Consider the following 23210-nt stretch of genomic DNA (forward strand, 5'->3'; position numbering starts at 1 on the left):
TTGTAGGTTGATAGAAATAGATTGTCATCCCATTCCTTATATCGATTTCAGGAGTAGGTTTAATTTCTGTGTTTATCATATGCATAGTTAACTGTCAGACAAATCCTAATTACTTTTTTTGTGTGTGGTTTTGTTTTTTTTCTAGTGGTCACTTTTATCTGAACAAAATGTATCATAGGTAGAGAATTATACTGTGATTTTTTAATGCCATGGATATGTGATGCTTTTATGTGATGCAACTTTCACAGTATTCAAATTTTTATGCCATTTCAAAAGCAACTAATGTTCAGTTTTGTGAGTTACTAAAAAGTTTGAAAACTTCTTTTCACATTTATTAAGATACAGTGTTTACAAGTACCAGCCACTCTTAAGTCTCTGTCATTTACCTTCCATAAATAACAGGTTATCACTAATAGTTATCACTAATATTATTTCTTTTTTTCTTGCTTGTAATCAGATGAATCCTAGGCAGTGGAGCCATATTTCTGAAAGTGCCAAAGATCTGGTACGCCGCATGCTTATGCTGGATCCAGCAGAAAGGATAACAGTATATGAAGCACTGAATCATCCCTGGTTAAAGGTAGTAAAACCAGTTGTTCACGTATCAGTTTTCTCTTCAAGGGTTAAAAAGATATGTTTGTTTAAGCTTTTAAATTACACATGACGTTTTATAAAATGTGTGATAATATATTTTAAATGTTTTGTGAGACTAGAGCTTGAGTTTTTGGTTATTTCCAAGCTTGAACCCTTGTTTAGCAGCAAGAGCAAACTCGCTTAAGCATCTTGGACAACATCATAGTGTAGGGAGTAGGACTACATAGAAATAAGCTTTAAGAAGGTATTCTTGTGTCTTTCTGTGGTTCTCAAATTCCAGAGGAGTAATTTCTGATCTCTTCTTAGCTCAGTCCTATCCAAATCTCTTTCTTATTATTGCAGCATATAGCAATGCAGTATATTGCTTTCTTACCTTAGGTTTCCGAAATGTCTCACTAGAGTGAAGTAACTCCGTAGTGGTGGGTTGTTCAAAGGCTGCTGTAACTACATAAAATTACATGGCATCTGGTAATCAAATTGTTTTTTGGTGGTGGCGGAATTTACAAACCAATTTGAGCCAGTGGAAGAGTAGTTGCTGGACAATGCAGATTAACAATAGGAGCAGAAGAATATACACCTAGCTTTCAGCAGTCCGGCTAATAAGTTGCTTTGAGCATTGGAGTTGGAAAAGGATGGTGTGTTGCACATTTGAAAAGTGCTGGTTAAGAGCATTGTATTTTCTTTGGCTGAAACCGATTAATTAATTATTTTTAATTTTTATCCTCTATTTATTTTCCGTAATGCGGGCCCAGGGTATAGTCATATTATCATTAACTTAAATAGGGCACTCGAGTGGAAAGGGTGGGATTCTGGTGTCCGCTCCTGGACTGTTTTACCTAAGACAAGTGTTGACCACACACACACACAAAAATGACACGTAGAGGCTGGTATGTTCTTCTCCCTCCAACTAAGTGGTCTAACTACTAGTGAACGGAGTCATTCTTTCACTTCTCTGCTTTCTTTCTGGCTCTGACTCTTGCAGTCCTAACTACGGAATATTTTAGTTTATAAAAAGAGGGCAGGAGTGTGCACCTGTTAGCAATAATAGTTATGGCACTCTTCTGAATACTGGGAACTGCAGGTTTGAACCTCTCCACACAAAAGGGGCTAAAGTTCTGTCTGTTCATCAGGGGCATGCATACTGAATCAAATAGATGTAGAGCTTAGGGATATGGTTTAGTGGGGACTGGTTAGCGTTAGGTCAGAGGTTGGACTCAATGATCTTGGGGTCTCTTCCAGCCTAGAAATTCTGTGATTCTGTGAAATGTTTCATAGAGCTTACGAATGTACACCACATTTGGGAATCCTAAATGATCGCACTCCGGTAATTGAGTCTGTGGTAAACACAGGTGACCTGTCTTTGCCTGTAATTTGACTTTTTCTCATGTTGTGTCATTTAGATGACAAAGCGAGAGTATTGATGAGGGTTATTTAAGCAGAAGAAAATGCCATCTATATTGTTTGAGAAACTAACCTACTTAGTTTTTTTTTTTTTTTTAAGTTCATTCTGTAATGTAAATGTGCGGATTCTGCTTATATTACATGTTTATTGTCTGTGGTCTCTTGCTGGTCTTGCCCTTATTTGTTGAAAGACAAGAAGAGAGAAGATTTACTTTAAGACAGTCTTTCTTCCAAGCTTAGGATGGCTTTCTGTCAATCAGTTGTCTCTTACTTTTGCCAAAGATGAACTGCCTTTCCTGTTGACTCAGAATTTTCTTCTAACCATTTTATAGATAGCAATCACATACAATATGGTATAGAGGCATTTGGCACCATACAGAGATTGTAATACTTCTGCCAGTGATTTCACTCTGATTCAAGAGGTTCATATGATAAACATTTGCATTAAATTAATAGGTTTATATAGCCTCTGTGATGATTTGGGGCAAGGGAAGAGAGTACTCAGTTGCTTCAAGTTCTCTTCCCATTGCATGCTATTTATTGGCACCTTCTTGGTCTGCATTTACAGTGGTGAATTCTTCATGAAAGCTAGCACCTGGTGTCAGCAGCCATCAAGCTGGCATTTCCTGCTCTGTTGTGCAGACACCCCATATCCCAAATTTAACCCAAGTATCAGGAACTCCTTAGGAGAGTGCTTGTACATGTTGCTTCGCCAGGATTTGTGTGCCCCAGCTTTGTGCTTGCCAGCTTCAAAATTCAATGCTAGCCACAGACTAACTTTTACAACATAAGAGTAAAAAACAAGGCTAGGGTCTCACTACAAAGTGGGAAACAAAATCACGAAGCAAAAATATCCCTGGCCCCAAGTTAAGGATTCTATCAAAATACTTTAATCCCTGTCAGTTCCTTAAAGTTTACCTTAGTTTGCACCAAAACTTCATTCTTCTTATGATACTTAGTAGCTGATGAGTTTCTTGCCTAGTATGTTAATGTTAAGATAATATTAAGATCTTGTATTTAATCCTTGTTTTGTTCTGTTTTGGTTTTTGTTTTAAGGAGAGAGATCGCTATGCATACAAGATTCATCTTCCAGAAACAGTAGAACAATTGAGAAAATTCAATGCAAGACGAAAACTAAAGGTAAAATGAATGTAGTGTTAAAACAGCATAGTTACATAATTTGAATTTCAAGTGATATTTTATTAATTTTAAAAGCACCGAAAGAAATCTGTACTGTAAAGTCGGCACTAAAAAAACAAAGTTGAAACTGATCTACAATGTTTCATCACAATGATGTCTTATTAGGTATGTTCATCCCTTCTTAGTTCATTCTTTTCAAACTAAATTCCAGTGCAAATTGTCTGGTATCAGCCTAGGTGTGCATGAGGTCTTCTCCTTACACTAATTCAGTAATTCTCCATAATATGAAATACTGGAGGGGAGTGAATAGTAGGTTCTGTTATTATTCTGTTAAGTTTATGGTAAAAGAAACATACTAATGTTAACTACTTTTCTTCAAAGATAGCAAAGATGTCTTCTTCAGTTTATCCCCTATACAAAAGATTATTTCTCAGACAGATTGGAAAGAATGTTAACATTTTAGCCCAAAACAACATGATTTTCCTTCAAAACAGTAAACTAGTCCTGTTTTAGAAAGGCTAACAGAAACATTTTTTAAATACTCTGAAAGGTTGGTAAAACTTTAACAGAAACATGCAGCATTACAACTTGTGAGCTATTTTAGAATTTGTAATAAAACACAGAACCATATAAATAGATATTGAGTTGCTGTTTTGCTAAAGTTTAAGATAGCTGCAAAAGCAAGTGATGATTAGGATGCAACAGTTGCTGTAGTTTATGATAGCCCTTTCTCTTAGGTGGTTTGTATGTCACTTTCATTAAAATGTTAGCTAGTACCTTTTAGAATATGATCCATTTTCCTGCTTTAGGTCTTTCCCAGATTTCTTCTGGGGGAAGCCAGTATGTTTATTCCCTAGAGAGCATCTATATGTGCAGTTTGTTTTCTGCCATTTGTTCTACAAGTGCTACCAAAGCACTGTTCTGTACAATGTTTCTTGAAATTGTGTTATCCAGTTTACATATACAAGCCATTAAAAACTTGAGTGGATAAACTGTACTTTACTTGTACAAGTAAATATATGTTAGAGCAGATGACCATTTTCTAGCTTTGTAATTTCCCATGTAACACTCATTCAGGCAGCCTGAGATTATTATTATATCGTATAGATATCTCATGGATGTCAAATGTACCGATGCTGTCAGGGTCAGATCATGAGAATTTGTCAAATAAGAATGTATTGCTTGGTCTTAAAGATTAGATTTTATACTTGCTAATCCATCCAGTCCAGGTAAGAGGAAAAGATAAATACAGTAGTTATTTAGTTTACTTTGTACTGTGGATATCTATGCCTCATGATTATTACTTTAAATAAAACCTTCTTTATTTTTTCTTGAAGTCTTTTTCCCTGTTGGAAAAAAATGCTGTTTCCTCTTTAAAGAAAATATATATAATAGAATGTTAATATAATAGATAATACAATGTTAATTAAGATACTAATACTAATACTAACAACTGAATCTTTTAAAAATTTCTGACAGAAATTTAGAATTTTTCTTGTCATTTATAACAGCACACCACATAACCTGTGCTTACTTGGGGAGTCTACTAGAGGTCCCATTCCACCTTCCATCACCCCAACTTTTTATTGTAGCCTCTGCACAGCGTTTTTTTTTTTCATCCCTGACAAATTAGGGTAATAGCTATGTACTTCTGCTTGATGTTTTTAAAATAATATATATATTAGACTCTGGAATTTGTTAAACTGTAGGGAAAAAAATAACCTGTTCCTTTTTTAGCTGTCCTATCTAGGACCTTTGTCTTCTTCATGAGTTTGTATGCTCCTTTTATCTTCTTTCTACCAAACATTCTGCTTCAGAAGTTTACATAAAATTAAAGATTTTTATAAAACCTGATGCAAATTTGAAGTTACAATATAATTGGACATTAGCTCCATAGAGTTACATTATGTGCTGTCTAATGTTTGGAGATAAAACTGTAAAACATGCTGGATTTGCAGACAAGAGTTGAAACTTCTCTGGGCATTAATATTTCTGTTTTATTCATGACTACTCTCTAATTGTTAGGCGTATTTAAAATTTCTGCCCAAGTTACCTGGTGCACTTAGTGGAAACTTGCAAAGTACCTGTTGCTTTTAACAGAAATGTCCTGCCAATCACAGTGCTCAGAAATGTATCTAAAAAGATTTTTCCTGTCTGTCACCCCATAAATAAACTTGGACGAATTCTGTTACTTCGAAATGTTTTATTATAGAAAGTATGTATCTGTTTGGGGGAAGAAAATTCTACCATTATTTGTTAACTTTATGTAAGTTTCACACCTCAACCTATCCTGAATTTGGCTTTATGTAGATAAACTAGGATTTGTGGAGATTTTTAAGGACCTTTGTCAAATTCTTTTCTGCTTTCTAGAGTCCAAGGGATTCTCCTTGTGTTCTTCAAGCATGAATAGTATCCATTGCAAGTGTGTAAAGATCCAGATCTAAAAAAAATTCAAAAAGAAGTGCATTTATAGTCTAAGTATCATATTACTTTCAGATAAACCCTGTCCATTGCATAGACCTGTATATATTAACATGGTTTAGCACCTGCCTCTGTAAATTAAATTGTAATTATTTCAATTTACAATTTTGATTTCACTTGTACAAATTAACATATAATCTGAGCAAAATATTTTTATTCTTCAAGCATTTTATTTGATTGTTTAGCATCTTTGGAAACTGATTTAAATTTGACCTTCCATAATGGATGACTATTCCTTTTTCTATATCATTTAACATTGAGAGACTGAGTTCTGAGTTACTTTTTATCAAAGAGGATTTTAAAGTGCTTTAAGGGAAAGCACTGCTTTCATGAATCCCCTCACAAAGCATGTAGTTGCTGTTCATTAGTTTATGACCAGCACTTTTGTTAGGTATGGTTACCGATAATATTAAAGCAGGTGAAGATTATGAAATTTACTTACTCTTCACCAAAAAAGGTGTACACACAAGAAAGCTTGAGAGGTTGAGTGACTGAGGGTGTCTGGAAATGTTTCATTAACCTTTTTTGTGTAATTTAGACTTTGTGGGTGTTTTTATTCAGGGGGCAGTACTAGCAGCAGTGTCAAGCCACAAATTCAATTCCTTCTATGGTGACCCCCCTGAAGAGCTGCCAGACTTCTCTGAAGATCCTACCTCCTCAGGTATTTTAGCAGAAAGTATATTTACTGCAGTCTATCTGTCTTAATTCTGTACTGACTAGAGTACCAAGTATTTATTAGTTTCTCATGATCTCATAAACTTGAATAGTAAGTTAACCTTTAAATGTGAACCATACGTATATTTCAGTCATAATGGTGTTAGTGACAGGAGAAAGTCAAGAGAACATTTCTACAGAGCTTTAAGATTCTACAGAAATCGTCTGAATTTTTATTTGATGTATATGTATTTAATTACCAATAGCACCATAACCTCATATATCTCTTTACGTTCCTTCAGTGTAAAAGCATATTGAATTTTTGTCCTGAATTCTTAGGCAGAAGCAAGGTTCTCATACGCTAGTAATAGTTATTTACAAAAAGAAACCACTGTATACCAGAGACTCTTGACAGTGTTGGAGAACAGTATGATTAAGTGGTCTCCTCTTTAAAGCGGGCTGGGCAGTATTTCTGGCATTATAAGCCAGATCCCTGAATCTTCAAGAGAAGAGGGACAATACATATTGTTCTATGGGCATGTAGCTGGGCCTTGGGCAGGACTGTGACACTGCTTCCAGCAGTACTTTTGTCCTCAGCCCATAGTCGGGTATTTAAATCACTTGGTAGTCCCTTGATTAAAACAGTCCTGTCATAATGATGTATCTTAATTTTCATATAGTGTTACTTTCAAAATCTGCAATCCAAAAGCACGTGTTGGCCTAACTGTTCTAAAATAAGGATTAAATGAATTTGTAAGAAAATCTAAGGCTAATATAAGTCTTTTTTGTTTTTCTAAACAACTAAATAGTACTGACAGAATATTTGAGCTAAGAATGCGTGTAACTATAAAGCTTTCTTTACTAGAAGATTATTTCAGAACTCAATTACATGTGCTGAACTACTGTGTGCTAATGAATTCTCTAAGTGAGAATATTACTTGCTGGCTGCAAATGTTAAGTATTGCTTTTCTCTTCTTTCATATGAGCAAGTCATCTTCATGAATTATTTCAATGTCATTAATATACAAATTCAGGGATATTTTTGTTGAAATTCTGAAATTTTATTTCTTGGAATTCAAGTTTGAGTACAAAGACTTTTGTTTAAATACAAAGACTGCTTAGTGCTTAAAGATGCTCACTTCTCATAAATTCCATTGAAATGAACAGGGATCTCAGATCATTAACTGCAAATGGGCAATTACAGCCTCATAGCTTAACTTCTGGCAGCCAGCTTTGGCATAATTGATGTAACTGTATATAGTTTTAAAGAAAATAAGTTGATTTGACTTCACCCAGAGTTACTTTTCAGTGCTTTAATTTTCGTTTCCAGCTACTTCCTCCATTTCAATAAAATGAATAGGCCACTGACATGATTGGCAGTGGTAACTTTCCTAGTCTAAAAACTGCTGTTCCTCTTTCCAGTTTCAGTCTCACATCAACAGGACATGTGTCTTCCTCATGAAGTGATGTAATTGCAGGCATCAGTGTACAGCAAGGGTACATGGTCTATTTTTTTCTGCTCACAGAACACATGAATCCAGTACATACATAAATTCTACAGAATATCTGTGCTAGGTCCATTATTGCACTGTGTTTACCTCTGAAATAACTGAAACAATAGCTTGGATTTCTTAGAAAAGCTTTATAATTCTCTAAAATAACATTGTCGATCTTACTGATGGGAGATCACAGTGATCAGGAAACCATTTTTAGAGAGTGCTTTTCATGGTGTTTTCCCTTACTGACTACACTAGCTGATAAAATACTTAATATCTGAGGATAAACACTGAGCCTTCCAAGAAAAGATACTGCGACTTCCAGCTTCTGAAATTTCTAGATATGGAAATCTGTGTCGTTTCCTCTTCAGAATTGCACCGATTATGTTTTCAGATGTTTCTGACTTGCAGAGACAGGCTCTTGAGATGTTTCTAAACTGAACTAGTTTACAGAAATTAGACATAAACCCCTTGAATGTCAGTGGAAACTTGACTGTCTTCAGGTAATTTAAGTTTCCTTTCTAACAACTTACAATGTTACTTCAGATCATAAAGGCTAGTGAAGAACATTTAATATTTTAAATGTAGCTGTCTATTTAATCCTCCCATAAAATTTCATGAAGCATACCATTAAAATTAAATGATTTGTCATTGCCCAAATGAATGGCCAAATGTTTAGCTCCTACTAAGATAAAGATGCAGAAATGTAAATGCTTATTAAATTTTGCAAATTGTATATCCTGTCCTCCAGGTCTTTCTAAGCACAGAAACAGAAAATTTCAGTTTTGTTTTCCAGATTAGGCTAGAGATGTTCTCCCTCAGTGTCATGAACCTGGGATTACTGGATGCTTTGAGCGTTTCCCTATACTATTCCCACAGCAATAGCCTGTGATACCAAAGCACTATGGACAGCAAGTCAGATGACTTTTTGACATGCATAATTGCAGAGGATATTCTGATTAGAGTGCTTTCCAATGCAGATCAGCAAATTTCATAAGTAAATTAGATGTGAGTAGACACAGATAAATTTAATTTAAAATCAACCAGATTTTTTTTTTTTTGCATACATTTTCCTTTCTTGGCTACAGACTGTGTTAAAACTTCTTGATTCCTGCAGTTATTTATTATTATATATTTGTTCTTGGTTATCTATTCCCTCTTTCATCAGCGATTGTCCTCTGAATGACTTAATCCTGCTAGCACTCTGTTGACAACCTAGCAGAATTCAATCTTGCAGAATTTTGAGAGACTATAATAACGGCTTTAAAAATGCTTTGAAACATTAGGTAAATATTTAATAATTAAATAATTGCAAATAATAATAAAATAATTAAACTAAAATATTACTTGACTGCTGATTCTCTGTGTTCAGTAACTTCTCCAGTAAATGCGCTAAACAGCTCATATTGAAAGTGTCTTGCAAATGTTTTTTGCTAGAAGTTAAAACATTTGACTGTTAGGCCACGTGTCTTCATGACATTGTAAAATGCTAGTTTTCCAAACTAATAAATGTTTTAGGTATTTTTAATATTCTGAAACAAATATAAAGCAGAAGTAATCAATTAGCAGCTCTAAAAGCTGAATATGGCACATGAAAAAAATTGCCTCAGTAGAGAGTTTAAAGTAGACCATGAAACTAATGAGGGAAAAGAGAAATTCATAATCAGTTTGCTCTTTGCTGACCTTCCCCCTCCTGTTCCCTCCCACTCTTCTAGGTCCTCCTATCATTTGGTTGCACATTATATCAAGATAGAGGTTTTCCTTTGTTTATGTCATATGATAACCATTTGTCCCATGGCAGAAGAGACCAGATGTATAATTTTCAAGTGTATTGGTAACAACACCTCTGGCTGAAGAATGAGCATCGTCAGCACAAAAACTTTGCAGTTTTCTGATTTTTCCTTCTTCAGTCACGCATTCTGTGGCAGACCAAGAAAACACTGTGAAATTGTGTGAAAATTTGGCTTAGGAAGTTGAATTCAGGAAGGCCATTTAGTTTACTCTAAGAGTTTAAGTCGATTCAGGACATCTAGGTTTTTAAGCCAACAGTCAGTGAAGCCCGTAAAATGAAGAATTCCTTTTACAACTTTGTATTTCAGAAACCTTTTTTTAGCCATATTTTCACATCTACTGAGTTGCTTTAGGAGTTAAGCGAATGGATCATCCCTTGTCTTTGGAAAACTGAATAACTGATTTTTAGATTAAAGCAGATCTTACCATTTAGTTAAAGAACTTTCCTCTATAATGCATGCTGGTATAGCTTGGTTTGTGGTGTTTGTATGCTGATATGTGATGAACAGTTTCAGAATAACTTATGAAGTTCTTGTAAAGTATTTTATAATGCTTTGTTTCAGTTTAACCACATAGAAAGTAGAGCAACATATTATATGTTAGATATACTGACCAGATGCACTTATTTAGCCTAGGCTACCAATTAGCACTGTTGCAGTACTTCCTGAACATTTATGTGCTCTCTGAGCTCTGTGGTAAATGTGTAATGTGATGAGCATAGAGGCAGTGCTTTTTTCTTGCGTAAGAAGCAGACATTTTAAGGTCTACAATAGTGTTTTAGCTTGTTTCTTCAAACTACAAGGTAAAAGTTTCATATGGCATTTTTATAAATGCATCTTGATACTTTGTCTAATTAGTGCTTTGCATAAATTTGTCATGCTTTTTTTTCTTTTTCGACTCTTTTGTCCTGTCAAATGAGACAACTTGAACAATGTGAGTTCTTGATTTTCAAATTTGAAAGTAATAAAATTTTAAAAGCTCAGTCTGATAGGCTTTCACGGTGGGATCACGCAACAAACACGTGGCCACTAGTTTAATTCACTAGCAGTGAAATTGCTAGAAATAGAAAAGTGAAGTTGCGTGTATGGAATTTAGATTCCATGTGTGGAATTGTGTGGAACATGAGCCAAATAAGCCCAGAACTTAAAAGCTGTCAGTCTCATCTACATGAGGAAGAAAAAGAAATACTGTTAAGCAAAAATTACCACTGATTTTCTGAATATTTGCAAAGGATCTTGTGTAACAGTTTAAAGTATGAGTGTATGGAAAAAGGGCAGTAAATTGTACACACCTTATAATTTACTGTCATTCATCCCTAGTTGTACAAGTATGACTGACTGTCAGTTTTCAGATCGTAAGTCTGAGTGTTTCCAGCTCCCCATTATCTTTATGTTTTTTCAGCTATTTATTATGGTGTGTTTAGGTACAAAGATTTTTAAGTACCAATACAGAAAGTCACCATGAATTAAAATCAGTAATAAATGGTTGTATTTCTAAGTAGTTTCCATAATTTAATCACTGAAACTTGTTTTTAAAAAAATCAATATAATTGAATTGTTAAATTCTAATTAGTGAACATAAGTGTATAAAGCAATTAAAGTGATGTTACACTTTATTTACAGTATACCGTAATAGTTTTCCAGTTCACCTGTTACAGTACTCTTACTTTAAATCATGTTTTCTCCGAGTATTTTGAAACTGTGTACTGATGTTGGAAAAAAATGGTATTTTAGGTGCCTAACACTGCATATATGTGCTACTTTCCCAATGCCAAGTGCTTGTTTTCCTCCCATCCTCCTCCACAAGTCCCATTTGCTTCAGATGTAGAAACCATATTTAAAAAAAAAAAAAAATTGGAGGGGGGGGGTTATTGTCAGTTTTCTTTGTTCATACTATTTTTGGCTAAAGTAGTATGCTAGGTTGCAGCTTTATAAATCGCTTGTTCTGAAATCTTCATACTGTTTGTTGTTTGTCCAAATGCTGCCTTCCTACTAGGACTTCTAGCAGCAGAAAGTAGGTATCCCTTTGTTTTCCTTTAAGGCGTATCACTCAGCTATAGTATGTGTCTGCATGTTTAAAAATCAGCTTTTTTCTCTTCACTTTACTGTTTTCAGTTTTAATACTGCCTAATCAAGAAAAAATAGCCTGTATGTTTTTGATTAAATCTATCTATAACTTTCAAAGTACAGTTAACCAGAAGTAGTATGATTTCCAGAGAATTCTGAGTGTTCAAGGTTAGAGGCAGTATTAAAACTACCTTTTTTGTTTGTTTGTTTTCAGTATTTGCAACACAACTGAAATAAGATTACATTTTCATTAAATTAATATGGGATAAAATTGTTTTGTTTTGCATTTTAATTCCCAAATTACTGTTTTCATGGACTAACAACTTTTTTTCTCCTGAACACTAAGCATATACTGTAGTATTAATCATATATTTTCTTGTGATAACCTTGCATGAACTTTCTTGATTATTCTGTGTTGACGTGGTATGTGATATATGCATATACATTGTGTATATGCATACAGCTGATTTAAATAACTATACAGTCTGTGTCCCCTTAATGAAGGAATATTAATGAGGTGGAGGGTGGAGATTTCTGCCACAAGTTAGCTGCACACTTCATAAGAGACTGAAAGCACAAGCACTTCTAGACCTGTAGACTATGCTAGACTGAAGAGCAGGTACAAGATTCTAGACCTTGTAATACAAACCACAAGCATTTGAAAACAAACAAATTCAGCATCTCAAAATACAAACTATAGAAAGTGTTTCTCTTCCTGTACCATTTGAAGATCTGTAAACTAATACTTCTTCCGTCCTAAGTCAGGGCAGGAAGACACATCCCCATTTCTGAAGAAAATCATGGATTTTTGTTTGTTTGATTATTTTGATCTCAGAGGTTGCAGAGGTTGTTCCTTTTCCTCCTATTTCCCCTTCTCAGAATGCGTGTCCAGTAATTTAAGAATGAGAACTCAGTGGATTTTTATATAAAAGTTTTATAACAGGATTATTTGTATGCACTTATAGTAAAAAAGAAAATGTCATATAAAGCCTCAGCGACTGATTTTTTTTTTTTTGGAATGTGCTTTCTTCAGTAAATTTACTGAATAAAAGGCTGTGCCCACTTAGTGCTCAGGAGAGGGCTTCCATTTATTTCTGCAATGCAAAAGAAAGTATTGAAGGCAGTAGTAGTGAAGGGCACTCATTTGTTAAAATAGTTCTTTGGTTGTTTGCATGTGAACATGCAACTTGTGAGGTGTGGGTCTCTTCTGAAAAGCAATACCTTCTCACTACATGTTTCATTACCTCCACCCTGGTTTGTCTTCTGTCATATTTGTGCCTAGTTTTAGGGTGAGAGATAGCTAAGAAAAGGAGCTGGTGAACTTTGTGTAAAGGTCCCAAGTATGGAGAAAGCTAGAGATGTGAACTCATAGTGCCCCTGTGTGTACAGAATAAAACAATGGTTAGCTTCAAAATCAAGCACAAGTTTCTTCCTTTCTATTTCCTCTTCCTTGCTTTCCTTCCTCTCTTTCTTGCTCATTCTTTCTCTCTTTCTCTCCTGTTTCATATATACTACTCTTCTCAGCATTCCTGCTTGTGTTTAAGAGCTTTTGTTGTTGTTGTTGTTGTTTTTGGGGGGTTGCCGTTTTCCCTGTTTTTTCTCTTGCACCTGATACTTTTGCTTTTCTTCTCCAACTATTATATGCTTTTCTTTCCTTCTGTGCATTCCAGAGGTGTTGCTCCCTTTAATTTATCCCAGTTTCTTTACCATATTCTTCCATCACGCCTCCCTACCATATTCTTCCATCACATGCCTTCTTTCTGCAGTTTCACTGTAGTCTCCGTAAACCTCCATCTTTCCAGTTCTCTCCCTTTACTTTTCAAGCTTTTTTTAAATATATATATATGTGTGTGTACGTCTATATATATATTATTACTGTCTTGATGGTTTCCCAGAAACGTTCACAGAATTATATGCATGCAGGAGAGTCTTTGTAAATGTAGAGCATACCTAAACTTGGCTGTTTGGTTTCAGAACAGGAAGCAAGAAGTCAGTAAACACTATAAAGCTGAAATGAGAGGAGAGAGTCCTTGCCTGTCTTTAGTTGTAATTACACTGTTACATATATATGTGAAACACGCATCTCCTACCTTATTTTAAGTTATAGGCATATATATATACATTATATATATGCATGCTTCAGCTGTCATCTGTCCTTGCAGAGACAGTTGCTGTGGAATGAGTGCACTGCAACGAGCAACAAATTACCATGTGAGGTTAGAGGCCTCTCAGCTTCAGTGATTCACACAGATGTGGTTTAAAGCGAGGAAGATCATGTGAGCCTCAGTCGGCTTTCTGTTAAGCTGAGAAGTTACATCCCCACAAGTAGTGGAAAGGTCCTGTGTCTGTAAAAGATTCTTTTCTTACCTTTAATGAAAACAGTGTATATTTTGTATTTTCTTTACAGAAAGAGGCGATAGAGGGATTCTTTTTTATATACTGTTAACTCTTATCCACTGATACTAAGGCAAATCTGATCTTCCACGTAACATGGACAGAAAAATTTATAATTATGCTGATATTGAGCCTAGGTATTCATGTGTGGCTGACATGGACAGTTTTTAATGTATAACTGAACATGATTTGAAAATCTCAGCAGACATACACCAGAGCAGAAAATCTCAGACAGACATTTCCACAGCATTTTTGATGGAGTGCTTAATTTCCTGCTTTGCATACTCTGTTTAACGTTTATGGCTTGTGATTTTGGTTTATTTTAATAAGATGCCAACAAAACAAAAGTAATGGAGGCACGGATTTATGCAGTTATCACTAAATAGGTAGCTTAAAGGTCGCTGGATTCTTAATGCAAGACCAAAGAATCTTTGAATGACTTGTCATATGTTAAAAATAAAATTTAAAAAAAAATCCATGAAACTTGAAACTCTCATTGCAGAGTGATAAAAATAATCTCACCATCTCTTCACCAGATGTACTCTGTCAGAATCTCACAATATTTATAAGACCATTTTTTATGAAAAGAACTGCACTCGATTGTGCAAAAGATTATATGCTTGTTGGTTTGTTTTTTTTTATGAGATTGTATTCAGTGCCTTCATTCAGTCTTTCTAAAATCTAACAATTTCTGATTTTTTTTTTGCTGTCCTTGCTATATGTGCTAGCTTCTGACTTCTTCATAAACAAAGAGAAATATAAATCCAGCCTTGTAAAATGCCTATGCTTTGAGACCCAGGATTGTTCTTTAACTTCATCTCCAGTGGCTGCACACAAGAAGACAGCCAAGAGGTGAAGCAGGCAAAGGCAGCTTGTGGTGTTTGTAGATTGACTGACATAAGGACAGATTTGTGGTATGTAGGGAAACTACAAATAGCAGCTAATCTTTGGTTAGTCATTTAAATGCCACTGTAAAAGCTCTAAGGCATAGTTACTTACCTGTAGATTAATATATAGAATAGCTGCAGAATTGTTCCAAATTAAGACAGTTTATGAGAATGAGCAGGATTAAAATTAGCAGTTGGTGTGGGGAAATTAACATAATACGATACAGTTCTACATATCCAGGGGGTTGGGATCTTGATAGTGTCACTTTAATAAAAGTGTACTATTATTATAATGGCTATTAATGTGTGTTCTGCAGAGTCATTTTCTGGAATACTAATTGCAAGAGACTTGCAAAAAGGTCACCGTTTTATAGTTTTATACTTAAACAAGGTCAGGCTTCCTTTCACAAATTTACATTGCTCAGAGGAGGGTTTACAACTGATCAAGGCTTAAAAGTACATGCGTAGTTGTCAATATTAAACAAAAATAAGATTTTCTTTTTTTTCTCTCTCTCAGAATGTGTTTGCCAGGCAGTCTCTGTGTTTAGCAGCAAGATCTAAGTATTTTTACCTAAACCCTGTTTCAGTCATCACGTGTCAGTGCTACATGAAAGGAAGCTAGTAATTTAATTCTCCCTGCTGCCTGTTGCATAATACAGGAAGTGAGTTCTACCTGCCCTGTTTTTTGAGCTTCCAAAAAAAAAACTTATGGGGTGTTTTGTGGTGGAGATATATTTCTATTCTAGAATATCAAGGCTATTTCTTAGAATAGTATTTTCAAGATATTTTTTCTTTTCAAGGGAAGCAGTAAATAGCTACTTAATACCTCTCAAGATCAGCCAAACCATTTGTTCCAGGTTAGAATACCTAGAGATGCCAGGACGCAGTAATGGTACTGTGTTTTACCAAAGCTTTTTCTACTTGCAACTTGATGAACCAGTGTCCAGGATGCTCTAATCTCAGGTGATAATCGAGGAGCTGTATGAGAACTACGAAGACTCTAGAGATAGAATTCAGAGAGAACCTTTTCTGAATGGCCATCGTCATAAATTTGGTAATAGAATCTGCAGGAAATACCTGTGATAACTTTGGCAACACAATGGGTGAAGAAATAATGCCAAGTTACTGTCTTAGAAGGCAAATAGATCTAACTGACAAATAATAGATCTTCCTCAATGGGAAGAAAAGTATTCAGTTCATCTTCCCATCTTCTTAAAAGCAATTTGGTATTATTCTTAAGAAGTCATTCTACTAATTGTGAAGTTTCATGTATTAGTAATGACTGCAGAAGACTACTGTAAGCATTCAGGCTGTTTTTTGTTTATTCATCTGGCTGTTTTTTTTTAACGTGGTGAGAACCCATAGTTTTCAGCATTTCAGAAATGTCAACACCAAAGGAACCAAAACAAACACCAAAACAACCAAACCAAGCAAACAAAACACTAAAGGAACCAAATAGGTGTGAATAGTCACACCCATCCTTTCTTATATAGTCTTACGGGAATATAGGAAAAATTAGGTTATGCATACAACCCCGAACACCACTGCTCCTTTGCACACACTGAGAACATGCAATTACAGTAAGATCCACAAGTACCACAATAGCATCACATTTGGTGCAGATTTTATTACTGTAACTTTGAAGAAGAGTCTTCTATTTTTATCCCTGGCATTACAACATTTCCTGCACAATTGTATGTGTATACATTTTTATAGCAAATTGATGTGCAGGAAGATGTTCATCTCACCTAATTGGATGAGGCTACTTGAAAGTTCAGTGGCAGTAAGCAGCATTTTCTCACAAAGTTTGCTTTACGGAGTCTTCAAAAAAAGTCAGTCAAGTTGTTCTTTGTTTGTTGTTTTTTTTTCCAGTTTACTAATATTTATGCATTTTTCTGATTTTTATATTCAGAAAGTCTGTCTGTAACTACTAAAGACCATTTGAAATCTGAGCTTAAGACTGTATGATTGTAATAACTCACCTAAGTCCTTTCTCGTCTGTGCTGAGGCTAAAATGGGTACATTTTCAATGACAAAAAGAGATTAAATGCTATTTCTAGAGGACACATAGTATAACCATAAATATTGAGTGCATTTACACTTCTATTGCATGCCTTTACACCTTACTGTTTGTTGTATTTTTTTTTTCTCAAAGGCTAGAAATTAGCTTGAACAGAACAGGATTATTTTAGGGGCAGGTGTTCTCCAAAAATTGGTTATTTTTATTTTAGACAGTATCTTTTATGTGAATTTAAAACTCTTCTGAAAGGTATTGTTACGCTTTGAACCAAGTGTCCGTAACAGAGTTTAAGTGTTTACAAAAATGCCTACTTATTATTCTGTCACTATTTTAAACAATAACGTGCTGTCAGTCTATTGCTACTATGCCATCTTCTCATGCAAGTGCATGTTATTTGTACATGTGCGATGACATGGAAGGACATGGCAGTAGATAGACAACAAGATTGTAGGTTAAAAAAAAAAAAAAGTGAAACTGATTTTTGAGAGGTTACCAAGTCACTGTCAGAACTTGCCATCAAATTTGTTAAGAATGTTCTTGGAAACTTTCTGTTACAGCCATCTATTGGTTGCAGTACAGCCAGTGCAACCAACAGGCAGGAGAAACAAGAGCTAGTGTTTAGTGTTCTGGCATTTCCAGGTATTCGAAAGATTGTTCAGATGCAAATGTTAAGGAAATAGTAACTTTTCTTTCTCTTTGAAAGGCCCCAAAGTATTGCACAAAATCAAATTCTCAGAGTAAATAATACTGTCAAATAAAAAGTCCAAAGCGTTCGGTGATTGGCGAAGTAATAATAGAACTTAGAGCATGCTTCTCATCGGTTGTGGTTTTGGCTCTGGTTTTTGTGGTTACGAGCACCTTCAAGCAGTATTACAAGACTCCAGGATATCTGAGCCTTTGAATTGAATCTTCTCACATGTTTTCCGTAAAGTCGACACTGCAAATACGTAGAAAGGGCTTTGAGCCTAGAAAGCAAAGTTTTGCTAGAAAATAATTAATTTAAGCTCTGAGTTTGACAAGAATAGAAATAGAGGGGAATTCTAATAAATTATTTTCTGTCAACTGTATCCTAGAAAGTCAAGCACTTTCCTTCAGTCTTGACAGTCTCATAAGTTCATCAGCCTTTAACTGAGGTACAGAAAATGTTAGAAGAAATTCAGCACATTTGCTTTTTGGTCCCTTTTAGAGTTCTTCCATGCCGTTGAGGCTTCGTTGTTCATCTCTCTGTGCTCTTACCAGCAGATTCCAGGTTCCTGTATTTCCTCAGGTTTCCTGCTGTGTCTCCAAGTGTGCAAGATGTGATGCAGGCAGAGGAGTATAGAAGGTTCCTCTAAGCAAAGCATGCTTATTCACTGTCAAAGATGGAGCTGTTTTTTCTCTTCTTCAGCACACTAGCTCCGATGTACAGCAACTACAATGAGGCAAACGATGTCTTACTCCTTGCTATCCAGCCACCACTTTTTTAAAGAAATGTAACCTACATTAATTAATCAGTTGCAAATAAGTAGTCAGACACATTTAACGATGGAGGATTAACAAGTCTTCTTATTGCTTATGACCCATGAGTTGTGAGCAAGTGGAATACTGTAGTTCCTAACCATGGTATCCAAAGAAATGAGAAGACAATCTGAGGTTAAGACTTTTACTAAATGTGATACAAGACTTTCTGGATTTGTAACTTACTCATCACAAGTCTTGTTTAGTAGTTTTTGTGTATTTAATTAAGATTCCATTTTAAGGTTTTCAGAGAAGTAACTGAATTAACTTGACTCCTTGTGCGGTTGGGAGACGGTGGCTTTTTATCTTTATTAATTTTTATTATTATTTATTCTGAAAATACAATAGGCTACAAAAACACCTAAGGGATGATAAGAATTGTTCATATATAATAGAGTAGCATTTCAAGAAATAGAGTATTTTTTTTAGAATTTCATATATATTGTCTGACTGTCGTAACTAGGCCACCAGCGAGTGAGTAAGAAGCAGACAACATGCATTAAGGAGAAATTACTGAAGTGCAGAATGTGTAGAATTCTGTATCCAGAGTTAAGAATTTATTTATGAGAGAGCATTCTGCAGTTGACTGTCAAAAACTGGCATTTTTACAGGCTAACACTGAATCATAAGATACCATCTTTCCAGTTGCTTATACCATGGTGGAAAATCTGAAGACATGAGCTATAAGTGTTTAGATAAGCCAATGTCAGCATTTTAGTAATGCTAACAAGTGGCAGCCTCCATCAATACCTGATTTTTAAAACAAGGTGTTCCACAAGGAATCTATATGGGCTGTTTTACTATGATTTATGTTGTGTTTCTCTGTCCTTCCCAGCTATGAGTTGAACTTTCCTCGTGGATTTCCACCTTCCACAATGCCTTCCGGTTTTCCCTTATGTCTCCATATCCCTCATTTCTTCTTTCACCCTTACCCATATAAAAATCACCCCATCTTTCAATGACCCAAAACAATCCATTGTTCTCAAAAGACAGGAAGTGCTAAGTCTGGTTTTGAGATAACCAGGCAAGCAGAACAGAAAAAAAAAAAAATCTGAGCTAACCTTACAGCCTTTTATTTGTACTCTAGAGGACAAAGCAGTCAGGTCTTTCTTTGTCTTCCCTCCTTTATCCAGATGCTGATTTTAAAAAGAATTTTGAATGCATTGTTTCTTTCAAATTTCTACCAATTTGTGATGTGTATTTGAAATGGGCCAACAGTTCAAAAGGTGAAGAAAGGGAAGGTCGAAGTAAAAATGGTGAGGACAGGCGGTTGAGCAGATAACGCAAGTGACTTCATAAGACGTTGTTGGAAACCAGACTAAGTACAACCCAGCAAAACTTAATAAATACCTGAGAGAGGTTTTAACCTCCCTTCAGTTTAACCATTTCTTATGAATAATTACATATTGGCACTGTTGATATTCATGAAGTTTGTTCAGTGTGTTTTCCTGTAAAACTCTGGCTTTTTTAAGTTCCTGCTCCAGTTATACAAGATTAGTAAAAGTTTCCTTTTCCAAAGTTCGGTTTGCCATGAGTCTTTGCTCTATCGAGTTTTAATTTTTTTTTCCCCCTCCTATTTATTGCCCCATAGGAGCAGTCTCACAGGTGCTCGACAGCCTGGAGGAAATTCATGCACTTACAGATTGCAGTGAAAAAGACTTAGATTTTCTTCACAGTGTTTTCCAGGATCAGCATCTTCACACGCTACTAGATGTAAGTTTTCTGAGATAAACAGCTTGAATACATTTTTGTATCTGTTGTTCATTAGCCAGAATTTGGTTTTATCCTGCATATATTCTTTTTTGTTGTTTCATAGCAAGTTAATTTATTTAGATGTGGATTGTAACAAACAACTAGCACTTGACAAAAGAAGTACATTTTTGTACTATACATGCAGAACATTTTAGAAAAATTAGAGTTAATTTAATCATATGTAAATGATTCATACTTTGGTTTGAATTAGTTGCTGTACTTTAAAATAATTTATCATAATAAGCTTTTTTCATGTGGTAAGTGCTGGATTTTATTTTTTATTTTAAATCCAAAATGTAATTTTATAACTGTGCATACTGACTTCTTTTTATTACTATTTTTAAGTAATAATCTTAGAAAAATTCTATGGATATCCTTGAAAATATGAAAAATATGACATTTTTCTATGTGAAACACCTGAGTGTGCCAGTTTCTGTCCTATACTTAAAGTAAGCAATAGCCACAGTCATGTAAATCAACATTAGCCTGAGGTTCATGAGAGCCATTAATACATAAGACAACAGCTGATGTTCCACAAAAAAGCATGCAAAAATCACAGAGTTGAAAGGTACAGGTTAGTGCCTCGTGATACGGCATAATCAAGATCTGGTTTCCATTTCTTCACTAGCTGTCTTTCAACATAGTTCGCTGTCTGACTGTATGTCCGGATGAACTGTGATGTCAGATGATTCATAGATTTTTCTTCCAAGAAAATTGCTCCATTTTGCAAAATTAATTTTGAAAATCAAGTAGTGTGGTGTTTGAAAAATGCTCGCATGTGACTTAAAGACTTATGCGACTTAAGAACTTCCTGCTTTCAAAGTTGCCTCCCAGCTTGTCACATGCAAAAATCCCATTTATATTTCTCAATGGCTTTTAACAAAGCATGCCTCACAAGCAGATACATCGTGCTTCCTCCAAAATCGTGTGAATTTGGGAAAACACACATTCGACTTTGAGGTAGAAGTGTTTGCTGAACTTCAGCTCATGGTCACAACAGGGACCTTCAGCATCACTGCAAGCTTACAGTTTATCCCTCATATTTAGTTACAAAACCTTCTTGGAAGGACAAATTCAGATGCAAATCATGTTTCATTGGCTTCTGTGTCTACACAGTATTAGGATCTAATACAAAGGTCAAAAAGTAGTGTGGTGGTTCTACCCTGTTGGGCTGCTAAACTCCACCACAACCACTCTCTCATTCCCCTTCCTCAAAAAAAGAGGGGAGGAGAAGACAGTATGCTAGAAAGAAAAAAAAAAAAATGTAAAAGCCAATCAGAAGCATAAAGGGAAGAAAACAATATTCCCTGCTTCCCATCAACGAGCAATGTTCAGCCATATCCCAGGATCAGCGCCTCAATATGTGTAGCAGCTGTTTGGGAGGACAGAGATCATCATGAAAGCCCCCCCTCTTCTTCCCCTTTCCCACCTTTTATTGCTGAGTGTGACACCACATGGTATGGAATATCCCTTCTGTCCTTTTAGGGCTGGCTGGGGTGGAGAGAGTCTTGATGCAGTGCCAGCACTGCTCAGCAATAGACAAAACATTGGTGTGATACCAGTGCTGTTCTAGCTGCAAGTGCAGAGCACAGCACTGTATGGGCCGTTGCAAGTAAAGTTAACTCCATCCCAACCAGACCCAGTACAATCAGCTGAAAAACTTTCCCAGATTTGATTCCAGGGTATATGGATATTTCATGTTGAAGACAGGTGACTTGCTTTTAGGCAAGACTACACTTTTTTCTAAAGCAACCTACACATTCCACCAAGAAAACACTCAGATGAAGGAAACAAATCCACAGAGGCCTAGGCTATGTCTACATTAGCATACTACAACACAAAATAGCAAACCTGTAGAGCAAAAAAATTGACCCTGAGGATCCAATGTCAACAATTCTTTGTATTTTGAGGGCGTTCCTTTTATAACTTAGTTATACTGCAGTCCTGTAGACTGAATAACCACTAGTGAGTGAACAACATCTTTTATTTTAGTGTCATTTGAAAGTAAGAATGCTCTGGTAACACTCTACTGTGAAAACCAAAGAATGGTAGGTGGGAATAATCCCTGGAAGTGTTCAAGGCCAGGTTGGATGGGGATGGGACCTTGGGCATCTTGATCTTGGAGGTGGCATCCCTGCCCATGGCAGGGGGGTTGGAACCAGACGATTTAAGGGATTTAAGGTCTATTCCAGCCCAAACCATTCTATGACTGATTCTATTATGTCATCATACAACTTCTTTTTTTTTTTTTTTTTTTTTTTTTGTAAACTAGATGGCATTTGTTGAAGTATTTCACTTCATGATAAGTCGTTTAGGCATTAACTCATGCTTTTGCAATGTTTTTACTTTTTTCTGTTCTTTACGGTAGCAGTCTGTTCATCGTATTTCAGCAATGATAATATTTCTCTAATGGTCTGCTGTAGCCTATTAAACCGGAAAATACTGAAGTGAATTTATGTCATGTTTGCCATTCTTTTTAAGTCATGGTCATTCTCTTAGAAAGGGATACTTCTAAATGCACTCTATAATAACATATTTGTGAGAAGAAAACACTATCAAAAAGCATTTCTGTTTTGTTGTGCTGTGTGTAAGGGCGATGATAGAATCTTCCCAAAAATATCTGGAAGAGAATAATACAAAATAAAATTCTAGAAGATTCCAGTGTTATAAAATACACGTATGAAAGACTGAAGCCAGTTAAAGGCTGTTATTTGAAAGGGTAGGTTCTACATTTCAGAAAATTGAATGAGGGAGCTTACCTTCTGTTTATGCATTGATACAATGCCAGTTCCTCTCAGAACTTTGAAGAGCTCCTGAGTTGTACTTCAATGAAGTTCTCTGTTGGGGAAACCATTTATTCCTCTTCAGTATTTGGGGTTAATGAAGTCACCAGAACAAGTCACCTATGAAATATTACATTCCACTAAGTAGGAATTTTGTAATCTGTCATTAAGTTGTCACTTTGCATTAAAAACTGCTGTTCCTCTTTCTTGGCCGTTTTCCACAGTTAAATTTGTTCTCATGTTCTTATTCTTTC

General features: G+C 35.5%; 1 protein-coding gene across 8 annotated transcripts in view; it reads left to right on the forward strand.

The window, feature by feature from the left end:
- The window catches only part of CASK (calcium/calmodulin dependent serine protein kinase), a 213819-nt gene that overhangs the window by 135076 nt on the left and 55533 nt on the right, over positions 1-23210 (forward strand). For 5 of the 8 annotated variants that reach the window (XM_068685966.1, XM_068685980.1, XM_068685990.1 and 2 more), the window contains 5 exons: positions 458-580; positions 3052-3135; positions 6178-6277; positions 11553-11570; positions 20013-20134. In XM_068685966.1, the coding sequence (XP_068542067.1) occupies positions 458-580; positions 3052-3135; positions 6178-6277; positions 11553-11570; positions 20013-20134 (447 nt within the window). The remainder of the gene's footprint in view (positions 1-457; positions 581-3051; positions 3136-6177; positions 6278-11552; positions 11571-20012; positions 20135-23210) is intronic. The other 3 variants (XM_068685975.1, XM_068686000.1, XM_068686018.1) reach the window with 1 other exon arrangement.

Source organism: Anas acuta, chromosome 1 (assembly GCF_963932015.1).
Source record: "Anas acuta chromosome 1, bAnaAcu1.1, whole genome shotgun sequence".
Lineage (NCBI taxonomy): Eukaryota > Metazoa > Chordata > Aves > Anseriformes > Anatidae > Anas > Anas acuta.